Below are 25,263 nucleotides of genomic sequence, written 5' to 3' on the forward strand. Positions count from 1 at the left end.
TAGTTTCTCGAACCCTAAAGCCCCAAATCAAGTCCAACGATTTGGCGTTCCGTGGCAATTTCAATGGCGAATCGAGCGTTGGTGACCCTATTTTGACCCTGTTATCTATCGGAAAACAAAAGGAAAAGAAAACATGTGTTTTATGATTTTTCATTGGCTTCTTCAGCATAAGCACGTGTTGTAAATAAAGAAATAAGGAATCAATTAAATAGTTAAGGATTCAATAAGCATGTGAAGTAAGTCGTGTCCAGATCATGACATTACTTGGGGACTACTCTGGGAAGTCTTGGCCACCACCGCCATGTCAATACGATTTCAAATCACATATGCCAAGCATATGTGTGGACACTATTCTTAAAGTTAATCGAGTCGAAAATTCGGAACACTTTAATCTTAAAAAAAAGAAAAAAGAAAACGAAGACTTCTTAAGTTATTTTGAGAGTGAAATAGTTACACGTTTTATTAGTAAATGTTACTTACTTTTGAGTGAATAGCTTTATGGAAACGCACCTAATAAGATAGATAACAAGTGACCCACTTCTTTTTGCAATTATACATAAAATAAGTAAACACTTGAATTGGACATAAGAGGTGAAATGGATCAGAACAGAACCGAAAATCCGTAGGCGCCGAGGTGTCCGGGTTGTGACTGTCAAATCCATTTATTCTCTCTCTCTCTCTTACAAACACACACACACCACTCTCGCAGATATCGTCGAGAAACAGGAACTCCTCTTGTCTACGAGATTCTATCCAGTCGCCGATCTTTTCTGGTTTTCTCCTCCCAAATCTGATTCTCTCTCTCTCTCTATATCCTCCATGTCTCCTCTCGATGCAATCTCCCAGAAGACGTTCAAGGTACGAGCTTTTTTTCCCTTTTTTAAATCACATGCCCTGTTCCAGTACGATTACCTGAAACGTAACAGAGGCCTCAAAAAAAAGAAATTGGTCTTTTCTCTTTTGTCTGGGCTCTGGGCTTTGTCCTCCCTCCTCCTCCTCCTCCTCTTCCTCTTTTGTCGGCACGTCACTGTCTATCTGCATCTTTCATCCGCAGCTTCAAATGGAGTTTTGCTCTTCCCCAAGAAGATTGTGGGATTTCCCTTCTTGTTGAGATTCTTCTCCGTCCCCTGTTTCTGTTTCCTTTGGCTGAGGCTTTCTCTTGATTGATTTGGGAAAAAAATGGGGCAGGCTTTGAAATGCTCTTGATCTTCGCTGGGAGCCAATGTTTGCAGATTCTTTTGGGGGTAATGAGCTTTCTTTTTGGGGGGGCAAAGTCTTCGTCTTTTTGCCTTACTTTTTGGAAACTCATGCTTCTGCACTTGCGATTGCAAAAGCTTTTTGAATTTTTGAACATCTTTGGATCATATGAGTTGGGGTCTTTCTGCTTCTCTTTTTGAATTGCAAGCAAAGTCGGCCGTATAATTTAATGCGCTTTCTCTGTCCTTGTTCTCTTAAAATTTCTTCTTTTCATCATTTTGGCCTCTTTACATTTGTTTGAATCTAGTTCGTGGAAATAAACAAGTAAATAAAGATCGGTAGTACCGTCAGTGAAAATGCCTTATCTTTTCTGCACCATTGACTGGGGCTCGGAGCTTCGTCCTTTCTAAGATTCTTGTTTCTTACGCTGCTGATCTTTAAGGTGGGTATTTCTCTGAGTACGATAAAAAGGTTTCCTTTATATGGGAAAGGAATCTGCTTTTCCTCTCATATTTCTGTCATCAATGGCAATAAATATACACAACAACTATAATAATGTACTATATTCATTGCACAAAATTCTCTCCACAGAAAAGAAAACTAAAAGTGCCCATGGCGGTCATGATTTCAACTATCACACCTTGTCTCTTGCGACAAGTGAACAAGTTCTGAAGCTGCGCTGCTCATTCATGTCCAGTTAAGAAGATGGATTTCGTATTTTTTTTTTTTTTTAATTTCGATTTATTTGGTGAGATGTTGTTTATTGATATATAAACAAGAACATGTGTTTGTGTTGTGCATGTGCTTTGGAATCTTTTCTAAATCAAGAGACCTACGGGCTACAGTTCATTAGCATAAACTTAATGAACAGAAAGTTCTCTTCTTAATTCTTTTCGTTGGCCAAGTGGGGTTATTATAAAATGGGAATTGATCTAGACAAACCTCAGGAGAAACACAGTCTCAGCGTCTGGTGTTCTTTTGTTTCTTCTTCTGGATGCAGGTCTGGATCTGATCACACGTAAAATCGGACCTGAAAATCGATTCAATTTCAAATGGAGGGTGACACATTCTCAGGGCTTGGCAATGGGGCGCAGATTGATGGCAGGGTGTTGCAGACATTCCAGACGAGCTTTGTGCAGGTCCAGAACATATTGGACCAGAACAGGCTTCTCATCAATGAGATAAACCAGAATCATGAGTCCAAGATCCCGGACAACCTGAGCCGCAACGTCGGCCTCATCCGAGAGCTCAACAACAACATCAAACGGGTCGTCGACCTCTACGCTGATCTCTCCGGTAACTTCTCCAAGATCATGGATGCTTCCTCTGAGGACAATTCCTCTGGTAGCAGGACAGGGCACAAGAGAATTAGGCCTGCATAGGGGAAAAAAAATGAAATTTTTGTAATCATTTCTCAGGTAGAGTTTGTGGAGAATGGTGATGTTGTTTTCTCTCTTCAGCTTTCTTCACCTATCCAGCTAGCTATATTTTGACCTTGAATTACTTCTTCCAAACAATTCTGCAAGGCTCATCTCAGTTTGTAAGTTAACTAACTACTTGTAGCTGTGCAGCAATTATGATCAAAATGAACTGTGGTTATGATATCTAATTCCTTGGTTTCGTCTTCCAAGAGTGCTTGCTAGTTTGCAATAAGACAACAGAGCAAATAGCCATTTGAAGCAGGATTCTTAATCAGAGCCAATTGGGCTCTCTGTTGGTTTCACTTCGTTACCCACCTGGTAAAGATCTTTTAGGCAAAAGAGCTGAATTTCATTCATGTGTGTAATTCTTGACCAAGACTATGAAAACATTCTATGAAACAACCCTTTTCTTTATCTTCCTTTTCAGTTCAAGCCAAAAGCACCATGCCCCCACTAAGCCTGTTGAAATCTGAGCAATCTGCAGTGACTTCCTTTCCATTTTTCTTTTTTTTGGGTTCCCATGATTGCTTGCCCAGAATTCACTGCTGATGATTCTTTTTCCTTCGTGCCCTGTGCGGAGAATTGAGCTTGCATGCATAAAAATCTGAGAAGATGCCGTGGGAAATGGAAATAGGGGGAAAAAGGCAGCTTTTTATTCTCTCTCTCTCTCTCTCTCTCTCACACACACACACACAAACTTGACAGTCCTATACAGGAACAGAATATCAGATGTGGGGCTGATCAGCTTTTGATGACCATTCTCGGTAAAGTCTTACTGAGTGGGAAATATCATAAAATATTATCGTGAAGATTACTGATTTTTCTTTTTCTTTCTTTGGCTAAACTTCTCTTCGAGTGGGTAATGGGTACAGGACACATGATGTAGACTAGAGTTAACACAAGTATATGTACCTTAATCACGCCGAAGTAATGATTTTTGCTTAGTTTATTGGCCTAACTGTGTAGGTAAATTTGAGCTGGGTTCTGTGTAACTGAACAGTTCCGTAAACTTGTTGCTTTTTCCTAGTTACGGTACTTTCTACTTATTGTCATGGCTTTCAAGATGAAGCGAAATTGAATGAGATTCGAGAATCATAATAGGACACAGTAATTTTGAATGGTTAAACCTGTGTTTGATCGAAATCGCGATAATTACAGCACAGAGAATGATAAAAACGACAAGACTTGCAAGCTCCTGAGGGGACTGCAAACGGGAAGATGAAAAGTGGGAACATCGTTTGCAATAGAGCTACAAAGGAGAATGTTGAGGTGTTCGGGGGATGACGACCTTTTGCAGCCTGATGCCTCCTCTTGTTCCTTTTGCTCTCTTTTGTAGAGGGAATTCCGAGCTTGAATTCGTATCGAAGTCCACGGACATATGTGCCGAACCGCATTTTCTCGTTTTTTTTTTTTTCGTAAAGGGATCGAGATCTTTAGAAAGTAAGCTCCCGATTGTAATTTCCTCTTCTTTTGAAGAGTGGATGCGCCTTTTCAAAGGTGAACTCTTCATCAGCAATCCATTGGCCTTTTCCCTTGAAAAGCACATCTCTTTCCAATTTTACATCGGATCTACCGCATATCGGTCAGATTTATCAACCGTGCTATAGTCGATGAGTGATTAATGCCCTCAATCGAAACTCCATAGATATTATTCTTTTTCCTTTTGATCTTTTTGAGGTTTACTTTTCTTGTTGCGTTCGATCTTCTACATGTGTTTGTTGCAATGGCTTTTCTAGGAATCTCACATCTCACCTAGCTCCATGTACCAATGAGAACCATTCAACTCCTTCATTGCTTATCTCTTACTCCTCTCTTCTTATCCAACCAGGCACTCATTCATATAGCTCACAAGAACCTCTTAGGCTCATAAAAAGTAAATTCCCATCGAAATCCGATGAGAGCCAATCCTTTTCGACAATAGCATAATACTAAGGTTCAAAGAGTCGCTACCGAATGCTAAAGAATGGTTTGATTCGTCACCTTATAACCAACTTTTCGTAAATTAATATCTACATTGTAAGTACTAATCGCAGAAACATATCCATCTGATCAAACTGTCGGTCGGTCCATACAAACCGATTAATTCTGCAGGTCGTCAAGGCACGCTAGCATAAAACAATGAGGAAACTCCAAGGACAACCCTCCAAAACACCGTACTGGTTCAAGTAGCAAGGAACAAGCGGACCGTACCCGGTCAATGATTTCCGGCAGCCATGATTCATCAATTATATTATTTGGGTTCGTGAAGCATTCATCACTCGTTTTCTCAACATCATTGGGAAGCGGAAAGATGAAGACCGGGTCGGTCAGCACAGGGCCAAGACAAAGACAAAACTGAACGTGCTATGCTCCCAATCTCAAACCTGTGGAGTCCCTACCGCTCTCTTTTCTATCTTTGTCTTTTTCCCTTTGTCTTCTCTTTGCTTGCGTTTGCAGTAAACTGGTTGGAAAGGCCAGTCTCTCTCTAGTCTTAGGTTTTTGCTTTTTAGGCCGATAGAATTATGTCTTGTCTTATAGAGGGGGCATGTTTTCATGATGTTACTGAGGACCCAATTAGGGAGAAAGCTAGATTCTAGTCCAATCATGGCTCAATTACATTGCTGATTATAGTCCAGGGCGATCCCAATCGATGGGATTGAATGCAAGTGAACTGGACCCTCCACTCAACTTGTGAAGAAAATGCAGACATGATTGTCCCTCTGTTCATGCCCGTCCAGCAAGTTTTGCTTGACTCCTTTTGTTAGGGGAGCCGCTAGAGATGAAAATTCCAATTCATTGTGGACCCATGTCGTGAACTAGTCTCTTGGTGACATGTGTCCGGATTTTCAACCTTCGATTTTGAAAATCGAAAATCTCTAGGCACGAGGTTGAAGAGAAATGTCTCTAAGGCGAGATAATTAATTCGTCTCGATAGTCTAATGTACAGGGTCGGGCTGACTGATTGGTTGTCTGGTTGTATTTTTTCTAAAAACAAGTCGAACGAATAAATATGTGTAGACTTACTTTGTTAAATTAAGTCGATCGTATACGAAATGGGGTTAATTGAAAACCACAAATTATGGCACGTTTTTATAGTATGATTGATCTTAATAATCATGTCATCTATGGGGGCTGAGGGTGTTCTATAACCAAGTATGAACTTAGCATGCTCTGCCTTCGTGTTGCATTCAACATCCTTGGGCATGTGAATCGGATTGCATGTGCTATTAATTTGCATGAAACTTTTCCTGGGCTAAGAGAATCGCAAGTATGTTAACTTTCGTATCGCGCTCACTTAAATGTCATAATTTTTTTTACCACTTAAGTGCTATAATTTCTAAAAAAAACGTTCACTTGAATGTCATAACTTTCAATAAATTACTTAAGTGTTAAAAATTTTTAAAAACGTTCACCCAAGTGCCAAAATTCCAACGTGTTGTGCTAAATATTTTTTAAAAGTTATGGCACTCAAGTAATCGGAAAAAAAAGTTATGGCACTCAAGTAAGCGTGATCCATAAATTATGACACTCAAGTGAACATAAATAAAAGTTATAGCATTTAAGTAAGCGTCGTATGAAAATTGTGACACTTATGATTATGGTGGCCTTATCAAACCTTTGTTGAAATTTCTTCCCCACCGTATGAGTAGAATGTTCTCACTCACCCATTTTCAAGTCCACCTAAAAGTGCCCAACTTTGTTAAAGTTGGAGCTTTTAAATGGGTCAAGGAAAAGCATGAACTTTCACGTTCGAGACAAATCTTGTTAATCTCCATTATTGTTGTTGAAGAATAGAATGTTTACAAGTTAAACATTGTAATCATCCCAATTCCAACGAGTTACTTTCCCAATCATAGGGACAAGGACACCACAAGCATTATAACTTCATAACTTTTCGTTTCAATCATTTAAGTGCCATGGCTTTTTTTTTTTCTTTTTTTCGATCACTTAAGTGCTCTATAACTTTTTAATCAATCTCTTAAGTGCAAAAATATTTTAAAAACGTTCACCCATTCCACTTGTGGTAAACAGTTTCAAACAGTTATCAAGCAATCAAATGATTGATTGAAATGTTGCACTCAAGTGATCGGAAAAAAAAAAGTTATGGCACTCAAGTGGTCCAAAAAAAAATTATGGTACTCAAGTGAGTACCGTATGAATGTTATGGCACTTGTGATATCCTTATCCCAAAACAATATATGCAGTCACTCCCTAACTTTTAAGAAAAGATAAAAGGATGTCTACAACTTTGGGAATTACGTTTCATTTATTGTACGGCAAAAATTTTCCAACCTCTAAGTTTCATTTATTTCACGAAAAATAAATAATTTAAAAAATATGTTCGTAAAAGTAATCGCTTGTATCGATTGAAACAATCTGTCCATGACAAATATTTTTATTGTCGATAATAATCTATGTCTAAATATTTTCGTAGACATGAAAATACTTTTCATTCATTCATTTTTACAAGTGACACAATCGATCGTTTTTTGAAAAATATTTCCAAAATCATTAACTTTTCACGAAACAGAGGGAATAAGCCCGGTACTTCTAAGATTAGATCTTTCATTGAGAAAATATTACTGAGAACAACTTTCTATCTCCTTCGGTGGAAGTGCTTATTCGAACTTGGTAGATTATTTAAACGATCAATTACATAATTTAATAAACCCATTATTTGATCTTTGCCTGTTCAATGGCCTATATGTGAACACTGAACACACAGGATAAGGACAATCCGTCGTGAAAGACTCGTGCTGTTAATACGACCAATTCTTCGATCTAGTGTATGAGGATTTGTATCATTGAATTGCAATCTATGTTGTCTTAAGAGCAGATCATCTTGAAGGTCTATATTAGCATACATTAGTAGACTTCGAATTTCAGGATGGTTACCCAAAAAAAAAAATATCTTACACCTCTTGTAAGAATGTCAATTCAATTTAATTTTAAACTTTTTAATTTGGCCAATTTAGTCTTAAAGCTTTTGATGATTTGCCAATATAGTTCTTCAGGCCTATTTTGGGAGGAAATCGCCGATGTGGACTCTGGCCATCGTACGTGGTACAATCCGTGCTATCATAGACAATTTTTGTAGTTTCTTCAACAAGAGTCTAATTTCTTTCCTTTATCTTTTTGAATGTTTTTTTTTTTGTGAAAAGCAAAAAATTGTCCATGGCAACGCCGAGAATGTCGCGTAGGATAGTCGACTTCCACTTCGGTGATTTCTAGCCAAAATTGACAGGAAAGATTACATTGACAAATCGTCAAAAGGTTTAGAACCTCATTGATCAATTTGAAAAGTTTAGGATTTAATTGACATCCGTGTAATATATTTAGGTCTCTTTTGATAATTTTACCTCGGCTTTCCTCTTTGGACAAGCAGTTTTATATTCCCCACCCGTCAGTGATGGTTGGAGGTTCTTCCATGCTTCTGAAATGCTTCCGATTCTCGTTGAGGTCTTAAGCTAGCACTCCTCGCTTACTGTAGCCATTATGGACACGCGAACAAGGTAAACTGGACACATGAATCACTTATAGAGAAAGAAAGAACAGATAGGAGAGTCCTCCCCTCTCAAGTGAAGAGTGACCTAGTGTATAAATGGTGTCTTTTGAACTTTGAGGCGAAAACTCTTGTTTTGCCCATCAACTTAAGCAATATATCAATTGGAAACGATGTACTTAAACGACAATTTAAGCTGTCATTAATGTAGTTCATGAACGAAAGAAAATCGAATAAGAGATAGCCCTGGCCTTAAGCCGGTTGGGCTCGTCCGGTCCTGAAATGTTCATGGACAGATCTGATGCATGCGGAAAAAGAAAATGCAGTCTTTGCCACGGAATGCGCGAATCGGGGAAAAAGAAGAACATTCATGAAGACGATAAGGGAAGGCGGGGTATAGGTTTGTGTCACGGACCGGAGGTTTTCACTGCCTAGCAAGGGAGATTGGATTACCATCCTCAGTTCTTGAGAATTAAAGACGTTGTTATCTCGACTAATGACAGGTATTAAAGCTATGCAGGAGACCTTGTCCTTCTTCTGGACTTTCTACAAAATGCCTGGATTGAATACAAACCCAGGAAAATGCAGAGAAGTGGGTTTAAACTTGGCACTTTGCCTGTCAAACACCAAGCAAGGCCTCTTGGATATGGTAAGCTCTCTCGGAGAAGGAACGAAGCCCGTCATCGATAATATTTCGAGCAGAATTATAAGCCGGAGCTCTCGTAGACCATCTTTTACTTGATGCTTGCAGGGTGGTGCCGAGATGAAAACAAGTGGGTTGATGTTTGTCTGCCAAGAAAGGAGGGTGGACTGGGCCTCCATCAATGGAATAAGGCTGGTACGACGAAGCTTAGGGTGCGGTTGTTTACGTGAAAGTGTTTTTCCAGAATTAGTCCTCTAGACTTTTACTCGTTTGGTTCATCTAAAATGACTTAATCAACGGAGAACGCTTTCAGGTCAACGAAAAATTCATGCATAAAGTGAGGAAACCAAATTCTTAAATTTAAAGAGGTGAAAATACTTTCTGAAAATATTTCTCTCAAATATTTTAATATTTTTTATTTCTTTTTTTTTTTTTTCTTTTTCCTTCTCCCTCCACCACGACAGCCGACACCGGCCTCAAGGCGTCAAGGCTCGAGGCCGCGGATCTAGTGAGCCTCGAGCTCGCCCGTGGCCGGCATCAGCCGGTCGTGGTGAAGGAAGAAAGGAAAAGAAAAAAAGAAAAAAAAATACAAAATACAACAAAAAATAAATTTAAAATTTTGGTTTTTTGTGTGCATGAGATTGAAATCATTTTCCAAATGATATCCAAATACCAGAAAATATTTTCGGTCACATATTGTAAAATAAAAATTAACCATTTTCCTGAAAAATAATTTTTTGGAAATTGTTTTCCTATAACATGAAGTTTTCTCCCAAACAAACATACCCTTATGTAGATGTTATTTGAAGGAGCTAGCTCATTGTGGATAGCTTGGGTTAAAGCATGTGTTATAAAGCACAAAAGCTTTTGGGAATTGAATATCCCTATTGCTAGATCAGATGACGTAATTATAAGATTTTGTTGGAACGTTACCAACTGTTCTAAAAGTTTAAATTGTTACTTGAATGCGTGATTTAATAGTTGAATATTCCAATACTTCATCTTATGCGTAGCCTGGACTTTGGCTTAAACCAAGCTGAAATATTCGAACTTAGAATCCGCTTACTCTGATACCATGCGAGATTATGTGAGATCACCGCCAACTATTCCAAAAATTTAAGCTCTTAAATGAAGGCGTTGCTTAGTATTTAAATATGTGTGGAGTCATTTCTCCTCATGCAGGGTAGACAGACAAGCAGATAAGCAATTCCTTCAAAGCAATTCCCAATTTTTTCTTGGTAGCGCCCGACGATTCACACAACTTAAGGGATTCTTAGTTTGTCGCTTGTTCGACACCCTAAGGAAGTCAACTTTGACCGTCGAGCTGAAAGTCAACAACAAATTGCTGCCATTGACTATACAATGGCTATTGCTTTGAATATGATATTAACCTATGCCAATGTTGATGGCACAATGCTAGGGCCCTTGTAACGAAGTCTAGACCAACTATGGACATAGATTGAGTAGAGCATGTCGGGTGTGAACGACGGAAGGACCAAATGCTATGATAACCAACAAACTCGTGGTAGTGATTGTGAATACAATTCACGCTTAAAACCAGCGTTGACCGCGAGAAATCGATAGAATTGAGTTGGGAACAATTTTGATCCTCGACTGCAATTGAATCGATGCCAGCAAAGTCAATGTTAGTTGACCTGAAAAGTATTATCATCGACTAGTCGATAATAATTGAATCCACATCGACTTAAAGAATAAATAAAGGGGGAACGCTGATGCAATCAAATTCTCTTAGGTAGAAACCATTCTCGAAGATATTGTTTGACGGATTGCGGTTAAGCGGTTATCTCAATTGTGCTCCTCGAGTGGGAATGATTATTAATGCGTCGTTCGTTCCACGAAAAAATAACGATATCCGATAAAAAAAAATTAGTCCTATATTAGTTGGATACTTTAATGGCGCCAATGATAGCCATTCTATCTAAAATAGATTTGGAACAGCAATCCATTTGTTAATACAATTTTATCTTTCTATTTTTAGAACAAAATTTTATTTCAAAATTAGGTTTGGAATAGAAATAAAAAGTTAAAATTTTCAACTTATCTATTTCGAGAATAGAAATGAGAAATAAGAATTCTTTTCAACACTTCCTCCCTCTTTGTCGCGTCTTAGTTGCCAGTCCATGATTCGTTGGTTGTTAGTCCACCGGTCACTGGTTGTTGATTGTTGATCCATTGTCCACTTGTTGCCGATCTGCGATTCGCTAGTTGCCGGTCTGTTGTCCGCTTGTCGCCATCTCCCTAGCCTCTTGATTGCAGATCTGCCTTCCACCGACCACCAATAGCAATAGGTCCGCTGTCAATGATCCGTCGGTCTATCGTTAGCCGGTTAGCCGATCGTCGGTCCGCCGGCCGCCAATAGCGGGTCCACCATCCACCGATTGCCGGCCTGTTATCCACTAGCTATCGATTCGGCGGTCCGCCATCCGCTGGTCATCAGTCATGCTTTCACTAGTTGCCGGTCCTCCAATCGTCGGCTCGCCATCCACCGGCTATCGATTCGCGGTTGCCATTCGCGACCACCGGTCCGGTGGTCGTCGGCAACCTTATAAATTTTATGCTGTTATTAAAAAAATTTCTATTCGAAAAATAAAAATTTTATATCATTATCAAACACGTTTATTAGCTAAGAAACTCATCTAGAAATCAGAAAATATATTTTTGGCCAGAAATTAATTCTAGAAACTTTATCGTCGCGCCCTAAGAATCTAAAATCACGGGAAAGAAGATCGGGGAGGGAGAAAAGAGAGAGTGACCCATCCAGGCCGTTCATAGGAGAATCTGATTCACCATACCCGTCCGATCCGTTTACAGTCACGGCCCCGTCCCTACATATAGAACCTCGTGCGCTTCCATACAGTTGTTCTCCGAAGGTAGGGTTTGCAGAAACTTCGGCACCGCGCGACGCGAAAGCGACAGATCCCGGGTTATGCAACACTCTGTGAAGTGTGCAGGCTAGGAATCTCACGGCATGGCGACTCAGATCAGCAAAAAGAGGAAGGTTGGTCCTTCGATTGCGTTAACGTCGTGCTTTCGTTCCTACTGTTTCTAGCTACCGAAAATGAACTCCAGTGAGGGTGAGAAATGCTCCGTCAATTCGAGTTTTTGATTGGTGTCGCGTTTGATACACACAGTTTGTAGCCGATGGAGTGTTCTATGCCGAGCTCAACGAGGTCTTGACCAGAGAGCTCGCCGAGGATGGATACTCTGGTGTGGAGGTCAGGATCACGCCTATGCGGATCGAGATCATCATCAGGGCCACCCGCACGCAAAACGTTCTCGGTCTGTTCCGCAGATCGTTTGTTACTTCCGATTTTCATATCGATTCCAAATGTTGGATTTTTGCTATCGGTTGCGTTTGTAGTCGATTCTTCTGTTGCTGATTGCGGATTCCGCTATTGATTTGCAGGAGAGAAGGGAAGGAGGATTAGAGAGCTGACTTCGGTGGTGCAGAAGCGGTTCAAGTTTCCAGAGAATGGCGTGGAGTTGTATGCCGAAAAGGTTAATAACAGAGGGCTGTGCGCCATTGCCCAGGCTGAGTCGCTCCGGTACAAGCTCCTTGGTGGGCTGGCCGTGCGCAGGTAGATGGGTGTACTGAATTGTTGTTCTTACAGGTTGATTCATGTTGTTTGTGATGTTCTTTATCATGTGTGAAATGATCTGCTGGTGGCTACTGCTGTTGTCTACTATGTTTTGCCGTCTCCGTGGACCGTGTGTTCTTTATCATGTGTGAACAAGTGTCCTCGGACATATTTTTTTTTAAAGATATGCATGTGGGCACGGTTGTATAACATTGGAGCTGCTTTGGTTTGTTCAAATTCTAGTTGTTTTAACTTCAGGTTAGGCTTAGAATCAAGTGGAAGTCTATGATTGTAACACTTGAGAGTGCCAGTTTAAGTGCCTTTTGCTTGCGATTTCACCTCAAGTCTCTTTTTCCTGTAGTTTGAGTTTTTTCTCTTTCAAATGCGACAATTTTTTTTATTTAATTCTATTGCTTGGCCTCTAATGCTTTTTTTGGTTGAATAACTAGTTGGAAGCTTGGTATATGGCTTCACTGCATATGCATTTTGAATCTCAGACAGTGATATTTTTTAAGCGGAATTGTTTATACCCTCTGTGTGAAGTTTCCATATGTATCCCTCATCGGCACCTATAAGGCGGGGAGCTCTTTTTTCCCTTTTCCCATTTTTGTGTCGGAAGATGGCCACTTCAATTTTGTTCCTTTATGCCATCATCCTCGTGGAATTATTTCTCCCTTTTTCATGCAGTAACTTTGGGAAGGGTACACGATGGAGTATTTTATCCCTACTTTCTTAATTTCTATCTGGTAACTTTAGTGATGTCCTCCTTTCTCTATAAATTGTTGCCTCTGCTGTCCCCTTTAAATTGTTGTGCTCTGAGAACGACTCCGTACTGTCATCTATAAAGCAAATAGGTCTTTCCAGTACCAAGTTTGTGTCGGAAGATGACTAAATGAGCAATGCATGTCTAAGCCATTTTCACTTTGACACAGTTCAAGTGCATCTTTTGTGGCTTGGTTATGCTATATTGATTTCATTTTAAGGTGTTACACCTGAATGTTAATTTACATGATGGGAACTTTGTCGACATTACTAATCAGTGTGATTGCTCATATACCATCCAGGGCTTGTTATGGTGTTCTGCGGTTCGTTATGGAAAGTGGAGCAAAGGGTTGTGAGGTTAGTTACCAAACGCCATCCTGTGATGCCCCCAACTAGTTTTCTCGGGCCATAGTGAGTTTCATTTGCTGAAATTTCTGAATGATTTATAGGTAATTGTCAGTGGGAAGCTGAGGGCTCAGCGTGCCAAGTCCATGAAGTTCAAGGATGGCTACATGATTTCTTCTGGTCAGCCCGTCAATGAGTACATTGACTCTGCTGTTAGACATGTTCTCTTGAGACAGGTATGTCCTTAAGTGCAATTTCATGGTCATCGCTTCAGCGTCCTCTAAAAAATCTGCGTGCAGCATGTGTTTACATCTTGCAGTGATGTTCCTATAATTCTACTGTTCTACGACCTTATCAATTTCTGACGTGTATGGTGGTTTTTTCTCTGTTGCTCCAGGGTGTTCTTGGTATTAAGGTCAAGGTTATGCTCGACTGGGACCCTAAGGGAAAACAAGGTCCCAAAACGCCTCTGCCTGATCTTGTGACCATCCATCCTCCCAAGGAAGAAGAGGTGTACACGGGACCTGTTCTAGAGACGACAGACATCGATGTTGCTGTTCCGATGGCCTAAACCATCATGTTTACTAAATTCTTGTCACAGCGGATGCTAGTCCTTGGACTGATTTTAGGGCTTTTGGTTGCCGACGTTGCAGTAGTTTGCCAGATGCTTTCTTGTTTATCCACCTGCCAGATGCTTTCTTGTTTATCCACCCACAAGTTTTGATACGCAGATGCTTGCGCCCCTCAATTTAATTCTTTTATCTGGAACATCAATTTAATTCTTTTATCTGTCTACATTCGTGTTCCGCTTTTCTCAGCTTCCGACTCATTGAGGTCAGGTTCGCCCGGTTCTTGTTTGAGATTAGTTTTTTGTTTAAGTAGCAACAGGTCTCAGACTAGAATTTCTCGCATGAGACGGTACATATTGTTTTGTGTCATTGAAGGAGTTTGCATCCTCAACTGATTGAGTGAATGGAGAGGCTGAGCCAGGTGATCTTAAGCTACACCTGTACCCCACGCATCGATCAATTGTCCAGTATAGAGTTCGAGAGACAGCTTGACCGATCAATGATATAAGCAGATCACGCCAATACAGAAGCCAAAACATCACGAGCCATGTTTTGGCACAGATTAGTTTCTTCCTGCATACGACATCCGTGTGTTAACTCCGGTCTCGAATTGATCTCTTTTCATCTACCGATGAGGTGATGAATCTCGATTGATAGGAGGAGGCATCACAACAACTGCGCTTTCGCGTGACATTTTAACGTGGAGGCATCACAACAACTGCGCTTTCGCGTGACATTTTAACGTGGTATGCCGCCTTTAATTAGGTGAAGTTATTTAAAGTGATTGGTCAGGGTTATAATTAATAAATTGAAAGTATGTTTATTAGTAAACATTAACTATTTAATGTTTTGCGTAAGAAATGACTTTTGACTAAACGTACAAAATGGCAAAATCTCAGTCGCAGCCGTTCAAACTATAAAAGCGAACCCAACCTCTTCGTCCAAGTCGGTTTACCGCCACCTGCTCTTCCCCGCCCCCTCCCTCTTTCTCTCTGCGATTCTCTCAAACACGTCAAACACCATTACTTCCGAATTCATCGCCATGGACATCAGTTAGCAATAAGCTCTCGAGCTTTGTCCCAATACGTGTTCCTAGGGTTAACGATCGCCGTTTCCGATCCCCAATCGACCGCGCGATTAGCGTTCGGATCCGCGAGAAGAAATGCCGGTGAACCTGACCCCGAACGCCATCGCCGCCATCAACGGCGGCGACGTCAACTCGAAGCCGCTGGTCCAGGTCGTCGACATCAAGCGGATCGGGAGCACTCAGGAGCGGTACCGCCTCCTGCTCTCCGACTCCGCCTCGTCTCAGCACGCGATGCTCGCCACTCAGCTCAACGACCTGGTCAAGTCCGGCCGCGTCAGGAAGGGCGCGGTGGTCCAGCTGATCGATTACATCTGCAGCACCGTCCAGAACCGCAAGTGAGTTCGTCGCCCTGTTGCTGTTTCGCTGCGTGATTGTTTTAGTAAATTGGAGTAGCCGATCCATGTAGAGTTTTGGTGTTGAATCGTACGGAGAGAGAGGTCTATCAGTGAGTGATGACTTCGACATTACCTGAAGATATGAAGGTCGCTACTCCTAAAATTGCAGATATGGCTTGCTCATTGGAACTAGTCTTTATATGAGTACTCTGCTGACTCGTGTGGTTTTAATTATGATGTTGATCAATTTAGCTCGTAGATATCTAGCATAGTGCTTTTGAAGATGCAAAGCTGCCGTACCAGAACTGGAAAAGTAAAGGATAGAAATGGTGTTTAAATGCTCGAATGTAGCTTTCAATGAAGTGGTTTAGCAAGTTCTCTTGGAAAGGCTATCGACCAAATGAATGTATTGTGGATGGATACATGTTAGGATTGGATAAGAACCTTCGATGTCCTTAGATTTGAGCTTATGCATTTAGTGTTTAGATTGTGCAGCAGTGTGTTTGGTTTGAAAATATAATGCCAGTGCTTAGTTTGTAAAGTTCAGGGTATACAGAACGTATCTTTTTCGAAACTTGTCTGAGAGCTAGTAAGAACAGGTTCAAGAGTTGTAGAAAATTTCATCGTGGTTTTTTTGGTGTTGTATAGAAGCAGCATGAATGTCACGGTCTTGGAGAAAATTAAAGTAAAAACTTCCAAAATGACAATATCTTGATGCCCTTTCAGAGAGTGATAGATCAAGAGCTTGACTGTCGAGAAATTAGTTGTATTTCTACAATTCGTTTGGTTTTTACAGCATTGAATCAAACTGAAATGTCTCATTGTTTTCATTTAATTAGTTGGCCTTTATGTTATTGTGAAGTGAAGAGATCTTAACTCTGATTGCCAGGATCATTGTTGTGCTGAACATGGAGACCATTATACCAGACTCTGAAATAATCGGAAACCCAAACATGTATACTGAGTCTGACGCAGTAGCTCAGAAAGTGCTGCCTAGTATCAACTCCGGGAATGTTCAGAGCTTCCACAATAACAACATCAATGGCAGAAATCCTGTTCAAAATGTACAGAGTTTCCAAACAGCTGTTCAACCTCCTTCCCGAGCAAATACCATGCAGAATATGCAAAATTTTCGACCAGCTGTTCAACCTCCATATCAGCCTCCGCCAAACTACAGAAATCGTGGCCCAATTATGAAGAATGAGGCACCTGCACGCATCATACCTATCGCTGCTTTGAACCCTTATCAAGGCAGGTGGGCCATAAAAGCAAGAGTCACTGCAAAAGGAGATCTTCGCAGATATAATAATGCTCGTGGTGATGGGAAGGTTTTCTCCTTTGATCTCCTTGATTCTGATGGGGGAGAAGTACGGGTGACCTGCTTCAATGCGGTCGTTGATCGTTTCTACGAGATAATTGAGACAGGAAAAGTCTACTTGATCTCTAAAGGTAGCTTGAAACCTGCACAAAAGAACTTTAATCATCTGAAGAACGAGTGGGAAATATTCTTGGAAGCCACTTCGACTGTGGATGTTTGTCCCGAGGAAGATGCTTCGATCCCACAACAGCAGTTCTCCTTCAGACCTATTAGTGATATTGAGATTGTTGAGAGTAATTCTATTATTGATGTTATTGGTGTTGTAATATCTGTTAACCCCTCTGTTCCAATCTTAAGAAAAAACGGGATGGAAACTCAGAGAAGAATTCTGAATCTGAAGGATGGATCTGGAAGGACTGTGGAATTAACCCTTTGGGGCGAGTTCTGCAACAGGGAGGGTCAGAAACTACAAGAGATGATTGATTCTGGATTCTTTCCAGTTTTGGCAGTCAAGGCTGGGAAAGTCAGTGACTTCAGTGGAAAATCTATCGGCACTGTTTCTTCGACGCAGCTTTTTATTAATCCAGATATCCCAGAGGCTTGTAGCCTGAGAAGCTGGTTTGATTTTGGGGGGAAGGATGCAGCTTCTCTGTCCATTTCCAGGGAAACCATGCCTGGAGGATCCAAGAATGAGATACGTAAGACCGTGTCTCAAATCAAAGACGAAGGCCTCGGAAGATCAGATAAGCCAGATTGGGTCACAGTGAAGGCAACGGTATCTTTCATCAAGACCGATACTTTCTGTTACACAGCTTGCCCCTTGATGATTGGCGATAGACAATGCAATAAGAAAGTGGTGAGGTCGGGAAACGCAAGATGGCTGTGCGATAGGTGCAACCAAGAGTTCGAGGAGTGTGAGTACAGATATCTCCTCCAAGTCCAAATACAAGATCATACCGGATTGACTTGGGTGACTGCTTTCCAGGAAACCGGTGAAGAGATCTTGGGATTCTCAGCCAAGGAGATGTTCATGCTCAAAGAGCAGGACGACGAAAGATTTGCAGAGAATGTCCGAAGTAAACTCTTCTATCAGTTCCTATTCAGGCTCAAAATAAAGGAGGAAACATATGGAGACGAACAGAGAGTGAAGATCACTGTCGTCAAGGCTGATAAGGTTAACTATTCTTTGGAGAGCCAACACATGCTAGATTTGATTTCGAAAGTCTCGCGATAATCTAGAACAACGGTTCTGGGTGAGTAGTAGATGGCTCTCTGTATTAAGAGAGAATTAATTAGCAGTAGCATTCTTTCCCGCCGAGTCATTCTTTATCACACTTGACTGAGATTAAGACAACTACACCTGTTTTAGCAAACCTGTAACGTAGAAACAATTGAAAGGTCCCTGTTCTTTGAAATATCATCTGCAGTTCTTCATTTCTTCTGCCATTGTCTTTTCATCGATGGTATGAAACAGGGTTCCTGTGATGTTCTTTGAGGCAAGAGCAAATAGAACACTGACCAGTTTCTTCGATGTGCCAAAATGGAACTTGGAAATTTCACAGTTCATCAGGTTATAGGAGGGCAATGTTACAGCTAAAAGAAGTGACAGATTACAAATACAGTACAGAAAGCATCAATAAACAGAGAAATCACATGAGAAAAAGAATTTCCCCACTCTCTCTCTCTCTCTCTCTCTCTCTCTCTCAGCTTCTCTTGACGGGGTCGAAGTTGGCGACGCCAATCACAGCACCGACGAGGGCACCGAACACAACCCCGCCGGCCACGATGCTGAGCAAGAAGTTCTTGAGGGAGGGAGAGACGGCCGCCTCGGCCACTTCCGGGACCACCATCGAGGCCGTCAGCGCGGCCGCGGTCAATCCCGTGATGGCCTTCTCCTTCAGCGAAGCCCTGACTACAAATTTCCCACTGCTCTTCGACGGCGGGATTGGCTTTGTCGATCTCACGGGCAATGGCCTGAAGAAGCTGTCGGAGCACGGCATCTTCTTCTGCCCGGCAAAGGCTAATGGCGTAGCCATCGAAACAGCAGCGGTCGAAGCCATTGTTCTGCCAAAATTCTCACCTCTCTCTCTCTCTCTCTCTCTCTCTGGTTTGTTTCAGTTGTTTTGGGTCTCTGTTAAGTATCAACTGTTAAATGGTGAACAAGCTGCTGTTGAATGCTTGGCTTTGAGAGAGTGGAAGGGATAATGGGAGGTGGAAAATAGGGAAGATCCCAATTGGTTCCTACGTGGCAGCCTCTCCTTTTAGGATTGATGGATAAGGTTATCTTAACTAGCCCCGACCGCCCAATCCCCATCGAGCGATGTCCCTTGGGTCTGGAGCGTTGATTGATGCTTCAGGGGCCATGACATTGCACAAAACCGTGGATGGCGGATGCCTGCATTATATGGGCTTGGATTGGCCCAATGAGTCTCGACGCAGTGCGACGCGACACATCGAGATGGCATGATCTGGCAAAGTTATGCGCGCCGAACAGACGTCGATCTATCACGATAGGAATGCGAGGAATTCAAACTCGAAACATTTTGATCCATTCTTTCAGGGCCAACTTTTCATCACAAATGTTCGAGACTCGATAGTTACTTGACAATTAATTATGCAGGGAGTGATTTTCTTCCGACGCAACCTGTCACACGCGACAACTACATCTGATTGCCAACCGTACAGCCGTTTTCCGAAAGCAAAGGAAGAGTTCAGACACGGGGGTTCGCGAGGCGGCTCCTCTCGACTCGAGCATGCAAAAGATTGTAGATTAGAATGTGTCCATTGTCGCTGGGTCTAGAAGAACACGCATCAACTCGAACGGATCATGCTAATGTGTAGCGTAACACTGCTTCGTGAAAGCTCTCATTCCTCCTTGTATTTTGATGAGAATCCCAGTGGCTTTCCACAGAGTAAGGAGAGAGAAAAATCAATGGATATCTGATGCAAAGTAGATGACACTTGACACTTGTTATTGTAGGGAATGATCTTTACATTGACAAACAGTACGCAATACTAACATCATCCCAAGACAAAAGAAATGAAAAAGGAAAAATACTAATAATAATAATAATAAAAGAATTGAATGCAGCAAAATTATAAGAATCAAAACACCCCATTGCTCTTTGATTTCATATCAGATTCTTCATGAAAAACAGAAGGGACGACCCACGCATTCTCGTTCGGCCAACAGGACGAGAGCTGGCTGGCTCGCTTGTTAACATTCCCGGTGAACATGGAGTAAATTCTGCTCTTCTGAGATACAAGTAAATGAAAATGGAATTGGAGTTCAGCACCAGCCAAATACGTCTTCGGTCCAACAATATGAGAGAAGACCCGTCGAACAAATTATACAACAGAGTGAAGATAATATTCCGAAAGAAGAGGAAATCGTGAAGTACTGGATGCTTCATTAATCATCAAGCCTAGAGCATTTTCCTGGACCAACAATCTTTTAACCAAATCGAAGCTAACGATATACTGAAAGACTAGCCTGAAATACAATGCTGAGTTTTACCGCCTTAGAAGAATTAAAAAGGAAAATAGAAGCATAGCTTAGGGAAGATCGAATCTCATTCAACACAAGAAATGCCGTGACTTCAGACTCGGCGATTATCAGATTATAGATGTTCATGTTTAGATGTCCCAGTTTTGAGTGAGGAACACAAACATGCGGGGTGACAAGTTAATCAGGAGAGGGAAAAAGAAGGCACATACTTGCAGCTAACTAGGAACTTGCTGGACTGAGTCAAAACCGTCCATTAGCAGCTGCCGTTCCGATATAGCTGACTTGAACTTCCTGAGGGAGCAGATGATACCTTATACCGAGTTCTTCAAAGACTTTCTTAAGTTCCAGCACAAGCTCGGATCTGCGGCTGCTCTTATCACCATAGTTTTGGAAATTGATCGTGTGAGTAACGTAGAGGCCCAACTTCAACTTGTTAACATCCTCAATCTCCTTAACCACAACACTGTGACCTGGACGCCAATGTTTAGGCTTGCTTTCCAAGTACCTGACATTTGTACCCAATCAATGCCATTCAGTTGAATGAATGCGCAAATATTCGAATAGAAGAGCAAAAGATGCAAAAACATTATGAACAATTGCAAGCTTATTTGATGTCTCGTGCATATTATTATTTCAATCGACTAGATCCGACGTGTAGCTGTGCCTTTGTACATATAAAAAAGGGGCTGCTCTATTCTCAAATAGGATTCACAAAAGCCCGATGCTTACACCGGATTCTAAACAACAAGGACGCCATCCACAGACTGATAATGAATAAATTTCTGCAATTCATAACATGTATTTTACGCCACATCTCATTACAACCAACATGGTCAATCATGCATGCATAATATACTGCCAGAATTTGAGATGCAGAGACTGCAGATGACATACGTTTTAATTCTAGCTTTTAGATCTCCAATCTTCTCGACTGAAGTAGAGAAGTCAACAGTGAACTCCACCGAGTCGCTCATTTCTGGGCTCCTATAGTAATTGCTGATAGGTTTAGTTCCCAAAACTGAATTTGGGTAGAATATCTTTTCACCGTCATATCTCAAGAAGATCGTAGTCAAAATATTCATCTCTTCAACTACCATCTGCAAAGAAATCAAAATGTCAGCCAAAAAGTTGCTCGACACAGTATAGACTAGTAGAGTTGTAGGATTAGTAAGTCACCTGCACTCCATCAATTACACAACGGTCACCCACATCAAATGGATGCATTACAAATACGAATATGATGGCTTCGAAGACAGTTTTGGCCATGTTACCAAACACAAACACCACAAGCAAAAGCTGAGATGATATGAAGACAATTACATTTGTCGTCATAAATCCCATCAATAGTAACCAGATAATGATGATCACAATAAGCACAACCGCTGAAGCAAGCTTATTCAGCTCCTCTATGGCTGTTTTCGTGTCCTTTAAGGAGAGTGCAAGAGATTTACGTTCAAGGTACACATTTACCTGCAATGAAAAATTACAATATCAGCTCCACAAGTTAAATAATCATCTCGAAGGCCTATGTTAAAAATCTCAAATTGTCTCTTTTGATGTCCGAGAACCTTCCTGAGGAAGAAACACTCAATGACTCATTCTTCTTTGGTAAACTTCTGGACCTAGGGAAGTAAGTACCCTTCATTTAAGTACGAATGACTACGTTTGGTTACAGTATAGTATCATATGCGTCCTAGGACAAAAATCAAACTCCAGGCCTCAGATGCATGGCCTGAGTATACTCTTAGGATCTCACCAACTCGAATAGGCAAAAAAATCTTGCAATTCTTTTAACTCCAAAAGACTCCCATCTTTTGCTACAAACTTCATAACAGATATGGTCAGAGATTCCAATTAAGAAGCATGGAATAATGGGAAATCGTTCAGTGAACCACACTGGTGTAACTAGTTGCACAACACTCATTCACGAGTTTCCTAATGAGGTAAATATATGACAAATATCGCTTCAAGCAAATTGAAAGCCATAAAAAAACCCCTGAACTGAGAGGAGAATGTGGAGATGGTCGTGATAGTAAAATGCAAATTTTCAGGTATGGGAAAAATTCTAGAGGGCTAGGAGCTACAATTAAACTGAAACTTTAAAACTCTTAGCATGCTCTTACCAGCCAATTCTTCAAAGATGATCTCCTAATCTTCCTAGTTTCCACTGCTTCTGGAAACAACGGGATCAAGTTGTCAACCTCTTCCTTCTTCATGAAGCGCAAAAGATCCTCCTCTTCGATGAACCTAGTAAAAGCATAATGCAGGAATCAGAAGCAGATTCGAACAAAAGTCCATCTATAACACAATAAATAGTCGAACATCATGTCTTCTCACTTGCTCCTGCGCTTCGCCACATTCCTGAATATCTGATAAGCAGCAGCTTTGGCCTCCCATTCATTAGTGATCTCCCTATCTTGTTGCTTGGCCTCCTCATCATCACTTTGTTCGAGGCTCTCGGTAAGAGTCGACAGCCCTGACACACTAATGACGCTCATCAACCCTTTCATGGTCCAAGCAGAAACTTTATCTTGCTTTATCTTATGTAACTTCTCAACATCAATCACCTCCTCTTGCTTCTTAGCAGCCTCTTTATTGTATTTCCTGAAACTGAGCCTGCCACTACTTGTCGAGCTACCAACCTTTTCGGCCATCTCCATCAGTGGCGGGCCTGAAAGGGTCCTGACAATGTACTGGTGACAGAGCGACTCTTGGATGCGATCAAAGAACCTCGTGCATTGAAATGAAGAAGATAGTAACTTTATCAACAGTGTTTTGATCAGCCATATGGCAGCGCCAATAAGACAAGAAGCAAGAGCCCTCGTAACGTGATCCAGAATCTTTTTCGTGTGTCTTGATCGCTTGACTCCATGATTTATTAACAAGGCCCAAGCTAAGAGAACCAAACCTAACCAGATAAATGCCTGTACACCGTTTTTCAATCCATACACAAAGTACAGAACCTTCTGTTTGAGCAAAAATTCCCTCTCAATCAAGAAAACCACTATATTGATCAACCATTCAGTCACTAGCCTACCACAAAAAATCACCAACACCAGCAGACACCATCTCCACAATCTCAATCCCCAAATATAAGTGTGTTGCAGCTTGTGAACAGTTAAACTAGCGATCAGAAGTCCCATAATGCACACAAACGCAACCCACTCAATCAAAATCACCTTATGAAACTTCTTACTAGACATTTGTTGGACCTTCAAGTTCGCAGTCTTGTACACCTCCTCATCCTCCTCCTCTGGAGCAGGGGACCCAATCAACGGCGTCCGAGGCGTGATCGGCACAGACTTCACATTGCCTTTATTGGCACCAGAACTCGCAGCATTATAAGGTGAGCCCACTTTAGGTGAATTCCTGTAGGGAGACTGAGAACTCTTCACTTGGGTTTTCTCTTCAACTAAACCAGCATCACCAGGATATGATGGCTCTGCCAATCTCGATTTCGGCTTCGAAAAGGAAGACCTCGAAAGGGACGCCCTGGTGGGGATTTTTGGAGGCTTAGTAGGAGATGGGCTAGATTGGGTGAGTCCTTGAGCGGAAGGGCTTATCAAGTTGGAATTTTGCACTCTAGATTGAAGGTTTTCAAGCTCTGTGAGCTCAATATTGGGTCTTGGTGAAGAGCCTCTGCTTAGATACTCGCTGCCCGAGATCATTACAACCACTTCGTCTGTCTCATTCTTCCCCCACACGCCTTTACTTGTCTCCATGAGAGCTTTAGCTCTCTAACCAATGCAGAAGCCCTTAACCCAATTAAGAAAGTGCCGCAAGAGTAAGAGGGAAGCTTTCTCTAAAGGGGCATGCTTTCTCTTAGGCACAATTCGAGAAGTAGGACAGATCAAGCAACACAAGAAACGAATAATCAACGCATTCTCGTGCACTTTGGGAGTGCCCAGTTGACTCACTTGACAGTTCGTCTCGTTTTCTTTCCGTTTCTTTCTAACAGAGCACAGCGAAAAGCAGAGGAGAAGGTAAATGACCAACAAGCGAGATCAAGCTCAACTTCGACAAAGAAGCAAGCAAGCAAGAAGAAGGAGACAGACGGTATGAGGAGGGCAGAGCGGAAATGCCGGCGAAAACGAGATTACTTAACGGGGTTTTAAGGAGAGTTAAGCGTCGGGATTGATTTCCTTGAAGGTGGTGGGGAAGCTCTCCCCATCCAAATGGCTGCCACCGACCAGTCGTCCACTTTGACAGAGAACGTAGAGGGGCAATGAAGACATTCTGGCCGGCGAAGTACAGTTGTCAACTCAGACATCGGGTTCAACATTTTTAGCATTATCCACGTTATTTTCATGTACCATATGGCAACTTGTCTGGCATAAGTCCGCAGGCATTTTTTTGTCTGGTTTTACTTGTTTGTATTTTCCTTTGATTGATGTGACATTAGCGCTTCACAGGTCCAGAACCCTTGCAGCAAGATAATCCCATTTACAAAACAATAAGAACTTCCACGACGGGATTCTGAAATAAGATGCTATTAACTTTCCGACAGGCGCGTTGCGTAATTATCGTGTCATTCGGCAAGCTTGTCGCGCGGAATAAACAAAATCACTCGAGTACTGCTCCGGGATTCTATAAAAAGCTCTCAACTATACATATGATTGTATCATCAAAAGAAAAATCAGTTCTTTATGGAAGATAATTAGGGTAAAGACTCAAAAGGTATGAACTTTGTCCAGCCATTTTTTAATGATGTGATTGTCAAGGGAAGGCCTAAGCTTTGTTCAACTTGAAGGATGGCTGATGAGCAGCAGCCAGAGGAAAACGTTCAAGAACAGGTGCATTGCACTTGCACTTGCACATGCAAATCATGTTTTTATATTCTATTGTGATGATGACAGGATCATACAGCTATTCCAACCTTCTGGAAAAAGGATATGCAGGACCAGCTTTTGTTGTTTGGATTCTTATACTACCACCAGGCCAATACTCCTTTTCAATTTTGGTGGTTATAAGTTTTAACTGTCTTTTAGACTTCCAAC

At 41.5% G+C, this 25,263-nt stretch overlaps 5 protein-coding genes across 12 annotated transcripts; 3 read left to right on the plus strand and 2 right to left on the minus strand.

Moving 5' to 3' along the window:
- The first annotated feature begins 608 nt into the window (after positions 1-608).
- LOC115756320 (protein ELF4-LIKE 3) lies at positions 609-19,393 on the plus strand. 5 transcript variants are annotated; one of them, XR_007198189.1, is made up of 3 exons: positions 609-858; positions 2,198-2,634; positions 19,383-19,393. XR_007198189.1 is itself a non-coding variant. In XM_030696037.2 (2 exons), exon 2 carries the CDS (start codon positions 2,250-2,252, stop codon positions 2,577-2,579), a length of 330 nt encoding a protein of 109 aa, XP_030551897.1. In that variant the 5' UTR covers positions 609-858; positions 2,198-2,249; the 3' UTR covers positions 2,580-2,643. The 5 variants fall into 5 exon arrangements, 1 of the variants encoding a protein (XP_030551897.1); XR_007198191.1 differs by lacking the exon at positions 609-858 and adding an exon at positions 929-1,188; XR_007198192.1 differs by lacking the exon at positions 609-858 and adding an exon at positions 1,248-1,639.
- Positions 3,111-18,939, minus strand: LOC115756319. Of its 2 annotated transcripts, none has more exons than XM_048277820.1 (2): positions 18,433-18,939; positions 3,111-3,297 (listed from the first exon to the last, which is right to left on the minus strand). In XM_048277820.1, the coding sequence occupies exon 1, from the start codon at positions 18,816-18,818 to the stop codon at positions 18,462-18,464; it is 357 nt and encodes a 118-aa protein (XP_048133777.1). In that variant the 5' UTR covers positions 18,819-18,939; the 3' UTR covers positions 3,111-3,297; positions 18,433-18,461. The 2 variants fall into 2 exon arrangements, with proteins under 2 accessions (XP_048133777.1, XP_030551896.1); XM_030696036.2 differs by having other exon boundaries at positions 3,111-3,298; positions 18,427-18,939.
- LOC115756318 (40S ribosomal protein S3-3-like) lies at positions 11,559-14,136 on the plus strand. Its single transcript, XM_030696035.2, has 6 exons — positions 11,559-11,762; positions 11,896-12,043; positions 12,171-12,342; positions 13,407-13,461; positions 13,554-13,685; positions 13,847-14,136. The coding sequence occupies exons 1-6, from the start codon at positions 11,733-11,735 to the stop codon at positions 14,018-14,020; spliced, it is 711 nt and encodes a 236-aa protein (XP_030551895.1). The 5' UTR covers positions 11,559-11,732; the 3' UTR covers positions 14,021-14,136.
- Positions 14,845-18,192, plus strand: LOC115756314 (replication protein A 70 kDa DNA-binding subunit A). Its single transcript, XM_030696029.2, has 2 exons — positions 14,845-15,440; positions 16,330-18,192. The coding sequence occupies exons 1-2, from the start codon at positions 15,181-15,183 to the stop codon at positions 17,990-17,992; spliced, it is 1,923 nt and encodes a 640-aa protein (XP_030551889.1). The 5' UTR covers positions 14,845-15,180; the 3' UTR covers positions 17,993-18,192.
- A 278-nt stretch (positions 19,394-19,671) lies between the features above and the next one.
- LOC115756355 (mechanosensitive ion channel protein 10-like) lies at positions 19,672-24,449 on the minus strand. 3 transcript variants are annotated; one of them, XM_048277789.1, is made up of 6 exons: positions 22,604-24,449; positions 22,390-22,513; positions 21,443-21,736; positions 21,161-21,363; positions 20,476-20,771; positions 19,672-20,029 (listed from the first exon to the last, which is right to left on the minus strand). In XM_048277789.1, the coding sequence occupies exons 1-5, from the start codon at positions 23,986-23,988 to the stop codon at positions 20,507-20,509; spliced, it is 2,271 nt and encodes a 756-aa protein (XP_048133746.1). In that variant the 5' UTR covers positions 23,989-24,449; the 3' UTR covers positions 19,672-20,029; positions 20,476-20,506. The 3 variants fall into 3 exon arrangements, with proteins under 3 accessions (XP_048133746.1, XP_030551937.1, XP_030551938.1); XM_030696077.2 differs by having other exon boundaries at positions 19,672-20,013; positions 22,604-24,448; XM_030696078.2 differs by lacking the exon at positions 19,672-20,029 and adding an exon at positions 20,041-20,196.
- Between the last annotated feature and the right edge of the window lie 814 nt (positions 24,450-25,263).

Source organism: Rhodamnia argentea, chromosome 4 (genome assembly GCF_020921035.1).
Source record: "Rhodamnia argentea isolate NSW1041297 chromosome 4, ASM2092103v1, whole genome shotgun sequence".
Lineage (NCBI taxonomy): Eukaryota > Viridiplantae > Streptophyta > Magnoliopsida > Myrtales > Myrtaceae > Rhodamnia > Rhodamnia argentea.

What these genes read in the sequence shown, in the direction of transcription:
- LOC115756320 (XM_030696037.2), top strand. Translation starts at nt 2,250, where the DNA reads ATGGAGGGTGACACATTCTCAGGGCTTGGCAATGGGGCGCAGATTGAT.
- LOC115756318 (XM_030696035.2), top strand. Translation starts at nt 11,733, where the DNA reads ATGGCGACTCAGATCAGCAAAAAGAGGAAG. An exon ending in CCGCACGCAAAACGTTCTCG is followed by an intron (nt 12,044 to 12,170) that starts GTCTGTTCCGCA and finishes ATTGATTTGCAG; the next exon opens with GAGAGAAGGGAAGGAGGATT. An exon ending in GGTGGGCTGGCCGTGCGCAG is followed by an intron (nt 12,343 to 13,406) that starts GTAGATGGGTGT and finishes TATACCATCCAG; the next exon opens with GGCTTGTTATGGTGTTCTGC.
- LOC115756314 (XM_030696029.2), top strand. Translation starts at nt 15,181, where the DNA reads ATGCCGGTGAACCTGACCCCGAACGCCATCGCCGCCATCAACGGCGGC. An exon ending in AGCACCGTCCAGAACCGCAA is followed by an intron (nt 15,441 to 16,329) that starts GTGAGTTCGTCG and finishes TCTGATTGCCAG; the next exon opens with GATCATTGTTGTGCTGAACA.
- LOC115756319 (XM_048277820.1), bottom strand. Translation starts at nt 18,818, where the DNA reads ATGGCTTCGACCGCTGCTGTTTCGATGGCTACGCCATTAGCCTTTGCC.
- LOC115756355 (XM_048277789.1), bottom strand. Translation starts at nt 23,988, where the DNA reads ATGGAGACAAGTAAAGGCGTGTGGGGGAAGAATGAGACAGACGAAGTG. An exon ending in CATCTTTGAAGAATTGGCTG is followed by an intron (nt 21,737 to 22,389) that starts GTAAGAGCATGC and finishes TTTTCATTGCAG; the next exon opens with GTAAATGTGTACCTTGAACG. An exon ending in GTGTAATTGATGGAGTGCAG is followed by an intron (nt 21,364 to 21,442) that starts GTGACTTACTAA and finishes ATTTCTTTGCAG; the next exon opens with ATGGTAGTTGAAGAGATGAA.